We start from the raw sequence: 7,491 nt of genomic DNA on the forward strand, positions 1-7,491 counted from the left end.
AATACATATGTTTTTTTCCTGTCGATTTTCTATTACATTTTTCACATATATCAAAGGCAAACACTTGAATTCCAAGTTAAATAATAATTAAAAAAAATATTTTTTTAATGTTCGAAATTTGGTTTGATTTTTGAAAACATGGATAAAAAATAGATAACAAAACATAAAATTTCATAGGTGAAAGTAGTACTTATAAGTTTAATTTTTTAAAAATGAAAATAAAATGGTTATTAAATTTAAAATTAAAAAAAATATTAAACATAAAATTAGTAGTTTAGAAATTTACAATACATCCTCTGTCTAAAGCTGAAGAATTAAAATAAATAGGCACAAAACTTGGTTAAATCAAGATTAAGAAAGGTAACTTATTATTATTATTATTGTATTCAAACTTGACCGCGCCGATTAATTGAAAGAGCGGTGGCGAGAAGGGAGTTGGCGGGTCCAATTAACCGCCCATACACATTACCCGCAAAAAAATTCAAAATTTCCCGCGTTTTCCATTTTCCCTTAAAAAACCATTTCTTCTTCCCTCCATTTCCGATCTTATGTAAACCCTCCAATTCCATTTTCCCTCCGATTCCAATCGCCGGATCCTCACTTTCTTTCTCTGCTCTCTCGAATCTGCATCTGAAATCTCCAGCTTCCGACAAGAATGGGGAAGCAAACCAAAGCTAGAAAATCCGAGAACGCCAGCAAGGGGACTGGTAACGTTACCCCCGTTCAGGTCGCCTTCATTGTTGATAGATATCTATCCGATAACAACTACGCCGAAACGCGTTCTTTTTTTAGACTTGAAGCTTCATCACTCATTGCAAAATCTCCCATCCAAGAGGTACTTGTTTCTGCTTATTTGGAGATCTGAGATTTTCAACCCCACTAGTTAGGTTTTTCCTCCATATTCGTCGTATTTGATTTGATTCTTTTGATTTTCAGGCTCCGAAGAGCTTGCTGAGCTTAGAGGCGATGTTGGATGAGTACATCAGTTTGAAAGAGCAAAAGGTGATTCTGAATCAAGAAAGAAGGTGTTTGGAGCAAGAGAAGATTCGTGTACACACTCTTCTGCAGGGTATGCAGACCGTCATGAGTGCTTATAATTCCAGTGGAAGGTCTTCAACACCTTCGATTTCAGCTGCTCCAGATAAAGTTGCAGCTGTTGGTCAATCAGCATCTCCAGTAGGTAAGGTCCTAAAACTTTCTGAGTTAAATGGAACGTATTTGTTTTCTGAAAACGGAAGAATCCACTGAAAAATTGTTAGGGGTTGATTAAAAGATCGAACATGTAGACATTATTTGAGAGTTCCCTTCTTGGCTTACTCAATTGCAATAATACTGGAGAGGATGCAATAAATGATCTTTCAACTCACTAGGAGTAGAATACTGCTTTTAGTTCTATAAGTGCCATTAACTTAGGCTATTCGGGGAGTGGGTTTCTCTACAATTTTTCTTAGTTATAATTGAGTTGCTAAGCAGTTTTTTCAACTTCTGGTGAATTATTTACATGGGAGAACAGTCTAAGACTGTTCTATGCTAATTTCCCCCAATTAGTTCAGCAAAATTTGCAAGCAATCTTTGGTTAGGAAATTGTGAGCTCGAAACGTTTATGTGAATGTTAATTATAACTACTACTCTCAGGTTGCCCCATCAATATCAAACAACCTGTTCGTCCAGAGGTCACACCTCAGAATCCAAATGGCGGATCTCAAAGTTTTATTACACCCGTTAATAATGATCTGGAGGCAAATAAGAGAAAAAGCTCCAAGACTTCCATTGTTGTTCCTCCGGCTTCTAAGAGATCTCGAAATAAATCATCTTCTAGGAAGTCAGCTAGCAAAGGCAAGCGTTCTTTACAATTTGTTTGTGGATATGATTAAGGCGCATCTATTTTCAATCATATCTAACAAAGTTCATGTCTATTACAGATGCTGATGCACTTTCCCAATCAACTGAAGCTGGTAATGTTCAATCAACGGTTCAGCATTCTAACGAAATTCAGTCATCATCTCCTAATTGCCTTCCTAATGAGTCTGTGGTTCAAGGATCAAGTGTTGTAAAATGTTTATTCAACCAGCCTTCATTCTCTATTCCAACCAATTCTTCTGGTCCAAAGACTCCCCCCCGTGCAAATTCCTGTCAAAGTGACAAGTCTACATCCCCACATGAAATTTCCTCTGCTGCTGATTGCAGTAACAACAATACTCCACAAGGCGTTAGTCCTACTGGCTGCACTGTAATTTCATCTAAAAGAGTGACAATCAGTCCTTACAAGCAAATTGCTTACTATTCTGTGGAGAGGAACCATAGCATTTTATCTCCTTCCCCTGTCAAGACGAACTCAAAAAGACAGGGTAATAGAGATCACGTGAAGGGACGGCTAGATTTTGACATCACAGATATACCCATCAGCTCAGACAAGGGGATTGAAAGTGAAATTTATGCATCCGAGTCCGAAAAGCAGTTGGACATTTTTGACATTGACTTCCCTTCTCTAGATGTTTTTGGAGAAGATTTTTCTTTTACTGAAATGTTAGCTGATTTGGATATGGAATGTGAAGTAACTGGTTGTTCATCCGTCCCAACCTTGGGTGCTTCTACAGACACTCTTTCTGGGTATTTTTCTACTCATCACACTGCAATTCCCAGGAACAATCCTTCACCTCTTAATCTGATTATTTGTTTCATGTTTGTCTTTTCCCAGGTCATCTCATGAGTCCATGGACTGTAATGTGGAGACTAATCAGATGATGTCAGAATATTCATCAACTGTGACACAAATTTTAGCTGGGAAAGAGTTAAATACAGAAGGTAATGTAGTTCATCTTCAACATATCTTGAAGTTCCATTAAGCAATGCATAGGTTTATGTGAAATTTTTGGCTAATGCAGGCATGGACTCTTTGACAGCAGTGAAGTCCACAACAAAATGCATAACAATTTTAAGCCCAGGTAAAACCATATGCAACCTATACTCATGCTCATTATATGGTGATAGTTAAATTATGAAGAGTTAAATATTTACCTTTTGATATTGCAGCCAAGAAATTGTAGTTCCCTATATCCGTGATCAAGATAACTCTGTTAGTTCTGCTAGAAACTGACTGGGGATAACTGAAGCTGACAAGAAACTTACTCTTAATCTAAGGAAATATCTATATTTTTACTATCAGAAAGTTGTCCGGTAAGATCAAATTACCATTCACATGTAATACTAGTCCCATCCTAGCTAGGCATTCTTTTCCCCTTCCATGCTGGAAATACTGATGTAATGATTTGTATATGCAAGAGTAATTTCATCATGCTTACATTCTATAATTTGGAATATGAAATGTAAATTTCCAGATGGAGCTTCCTGATGAAATTCTGTAAATGCAGTATATATGAGTTAAGTAGGAGATTTCTTTGACATTTCCCTGATTGAATGACAAGATAGACTTTACTACAGGAATGATCAACTTGAATATTGACCGAGTCAATATTGATATGAAATTTTACATGTGGAGAAACTAGAAAGTGACATCTGAATTAATCTTTGTAAAATGATATTTAAAGCATATAATATCAAAATGTTTCATTTTCCATATAGTTGAAGGCACGCTTATTCCCATATTATGAAAAATCCATGCCGTCTTCTAATTGTATAACAGATCAGACCTTTGTTTATTCAATTATTTTTTCTTTTTAATTGTCTTCACTTGTGAGAATCATTCTACACGTTGTATAACTTATACCCAAACTAACGAATGCAGATCGCCATTACCGGCTGCCCATCTAAGGTTGAACATCCATTTTTTTGCAGTCAACTATTCTTTTTTTTATATTATTTTAAGTTTGAAGGTCCAGTCTTATTGTCTTTAAAATAATGAACACATTTAATAGTTGCATTTCTTAATTCCATAAGTTACGTGAATCTACACAATATAAAATTATGGGTACATAACAAGTTTAGGAATTTTTTCCTTTTTCTTTTCATTTTTTTCCTTTTTTAATTATTTTTTATTGCTTGAACTTGAACGTATTTCAATTAATTTTACAAGACAATCTACTTGATCTTATAATACTTAGGTTCATTTTTTTTAAATCCTTTATTAAACTCAGGTACTTCAGAACAAAAGGTTAAAAATTTGAATCTGTACTCATACATATGATTGAATCCATGAATAAATAAATAAATATTTATTTAATCTCTAAATGTTCAAATTTTATACTTTCATTCTTTAGGTTCACGAAATATTGTATTTTAGTCTCTTAATTATTAATCAACATGTATAAAAAAATGAGAAGGGAAGAGGAAATCAACGTATACCCCTAAACTTTTTGAAGTTATATAATTTAAACTCTAAAACTAATAATCGTACAACCAAAACTTTAAATTTTATTAGAATACCAGTTTAAACCTATTGTTCTTTTTCTTCTTCTTCTTTTTTTTGGCAAAATGATAATGCATTGTTTTTATATCCATGAAATTTATGATTGAATTACTTAAATCTCCAAACTTTCATAAGTGACGCATTTTAGATTTTTTATTAGGACTATCTTTGAAAATCATAAATATTTGACTTCTCACACATTTAGACTTTTTCAAATGTCAAATTAACAAAATGAACCGTTTTTTTAGTCTTTTCTTTGTTTTTCTAATGTATTTAGAAGGAGCCACACAATAAGGGTTTTTTTTTTTTTTTTTTTTTTTTTTTTTTTTTTTTTTTTTTTTTTTTTTTTGTCAATTTGGTTGACTTTTGGAGAATAGTAATGTTATGTGGGTAAATTTGAGATGATTTTAAATGGAATGGGTAAAAATAGTTCACATCAGTTCAATGAAATAATAAATAATAAAAGGAAGAAAAGATGAAAAAAGTAAGAAAGAGGAGAACACGACAACAACCATGGATGAGAGGAGGGAGGAACAAAAATAAATATATATTTTAAAAAAAGATTGAATGATAAGTTTAACCTCCAACTTTCAAGTTTGTGTCTATTTGATTCTTGCATTTTTTAAAAGTATGTAAATAGGCCAGTAAATTTTATTTTTTGTCTAATAAGTTCCTAAATTTAATTTTTTTTTTTTGGTCTCATAGGTCCATAAACTTTCGATTTTGTATCTAATAAGTCTTTTATATTCAATTTTCTAATAAAAAAGTAATTTGATAGTTGATCTATTAGATAGAAAATTGAAATTTGATGTCTGATGGTACCTTATCTTTTAGTTTTATTTTTAGTAGAGTTGTGAATTTTAAAAGAAAATAGGTTGAATGAGTATAAGTGCTATGAAATACAGAATTGAAAATTTTAAGATATATTGAACACAAAAATGAAAGTTAATCTATTTGACACTTTTTAAAAATAAAAAAGAACCCACACTTTTTAAAGTTTAGGAACTAAATAATTGGCATAAAATAAAAGTTTATGAATTTATTAGACATTCTTTAAATTTGAAAGACTCATTTGAAACAAAAGTGAATGTCTAAGGGTCTATTAGACAAGTTCAAAAGTTTAAAGACTAATCTTGTAATTTAATTTTAAAAAATACAAAATATAATATTTTAATAAACAAGAAGCAAATGGACGGCAGACTTCGTCGCCCAATTCCGGACCAAATAATTTTAACCGTTTCAACAAAAAATGTAGTAGCAATAGCACAGGGCGAACACAGTGAACCAAATAATTTCTCAATCAAACAATTTAAAGTCCGAGGTAACCGGGGGAGGAGGGTTGGTGTTGATTTGTTCAATTGCACGAGAAAATAAATTGCAGAAAAAACTTAAAAAGAAATTGAATTTGAATGATCAAATTATCTAGCTTAGACCTTTAAGTTAATTCCTCAATTTTGCAACTCGATCATAGGTCCATCAGATTGATCCTATATCATCTAACCTCAGCCACCTCGCTAGAAAAGCTAGGTGAGAGTCTTTATTATCTAATTAACTAATTCAATTAGATGAAAAATATCGTAATTAATTTGGATTAATCGCATTAAGATGAAGGAATTTGCTTAGATGAATTACTAATAAAAAAAAACCTAATTAGTTATTATTATTATTATTATTATTATTTGAATAGGCAATATTTTTATACAACAACAAGAGGGATCCCACAACCAAAGATCAAGGCACCATAGAAAACAAAGCACCTATATACATGACGCACAGACGGAACAAGCATAACAACTCAATACCACCACAACCCATAAACAGAGATACGAACAAACCAACCAGAAGCAAAAGGTAAGCATAATAAAAAATCCCCGAACCGGGGACAACCCAAGAACCATAGTATCCAAGAGGAAGCAAAAGACAACGAAAAACAAACAAGCTAGAGAAGGCCATGAAGATCAATCCGTCAAGAGACAACACGCGCACAGACCATAGAGACAATGAGCTGTAACAAAGTAGACGTCAATATCGGACGCTTGCCATGAAACCGATGATTTCTCTCCTGGCAAATATAATAAATTGACGCACACCAGAAGACTCGAAATAACTTACTCCGAGCACGTATATCAGATCTCACCCGACACATCCAACTCAACTCCATATACCACCCAATAACCCAATGAGAAAAACCCAACATACGCAACACACCCTCCCAAACCTCACTCCTAAACACACAGTCGAAAAACAAATGATTTCGAGACTCCACCCCATGGACACAAAGCAGACAGATAACATTCACCGTTCGATCCCACCTCCTCAACCAATCATGAGTACCTAATCTATCCTTCACCGCCAGCTAGGCGCAAAAGGAATGCCTCAGAATATTACCCCTAGACCAAACTAGATGAGCCCAAAACACTCTAGGACGTCTCGGACGCAAACTCTCCTAACCACTAGCAACAGTGAACTGACCATTACCACTCGGTACCTAAATCCAACAATCCTCCCCACTCACCCTCGACTCCACATCCTGAACTAGACCCCATAATTCAAGAAGTTCCCAAGAAATTGAAGGCCAAAGCCAACAACCATCAACAGATAAAAAATTCGACAGTCTAGCCTCACGATAGCTAGCAGCATCATTAATCACGCGATCCCTATAAATCTAAAAAATGGACCCCACAAGTAGCCACGGATCCTAACAAACAAAACATCTCCTCCCATTACTAATCTGCATCCTGACAAATGACCTAAGTTTATCACGACAGCGTAAAATCTCCCTCAAATACCAGGACCGCCCTATCTCAGTACGAATCGCCCATAACGAACAACCCCAAAGATTCAGTATAATTCTTCCCTAAGTTAACAATGTTCATCGATATTCACAACTTATAAGCTAATTTAACCCATTGCTATTTAGATCAACATGCAATTTTATGTCATGTATTGCAAATTAAATCTTAGCGATTGATTATAAGTCCTCATGTAGAAATACAATCAAAACCATTCATAATCTGAGAAGAAATTAAAAGACAATACAAAAAAATGTTGTAAAATGATCTAAACCTCAAAAGTATGCAAAACGGGGAAAACTACTCTATGCCTAAGCTAGAAAATGTTACCTT

At 33.8% G+C, this 7,491-nt stretch overlaps 1 protein-coding gene across 1 annotated transcript; it reads left to right on the forward strand.

The window, feature by feature from the left end:
* The first annotated feature begins 568 nt into the window (after positions 1 to 568).
* On the forward strand, positions 569 to 3,386 carry LOC120091608. Its single transcript, XM_039049712.1, has 7 exons — positions 569 to 835; positions 937 to 1,180; positions 1,636 to 1,836; positions 1,923 to 2,610; positions 2,699 to 2,805; positions 2,886 to 2,945; positions 3,034 to 3,386. The coding sequence occupies exons 1-7, from the start codon at positions 656 to 658 to the stop codon at positions 3,045 to 3,047; spliced, it is 1,494 nt and encodes a 497-aa protein (XP_038905640.1). The 5' UTR covers positions 569 to 655; the 3' UTR covers positions 3,048 to 3,386.
* The last annotated feature ends 4,105 nt before the right edge of the window (positions 3,387 to 7,491 follow it).

Source organism: Benincasa hispida, chromosome 11 (genome assembly GCF_009727055.1).
Source record: "Benincasa hispida cultivar B227 chromosome 11, ASM972705v1, whole genome shotgun sequence".
NCBI classification, from domain to species: domain Eukaryota; kingdom Viridiplantae; phylum Streptophyta; class Magnoliopsida; order Cucurbitales; family Cucurbitaceae; genus Benincasa; species Benincasa hispida.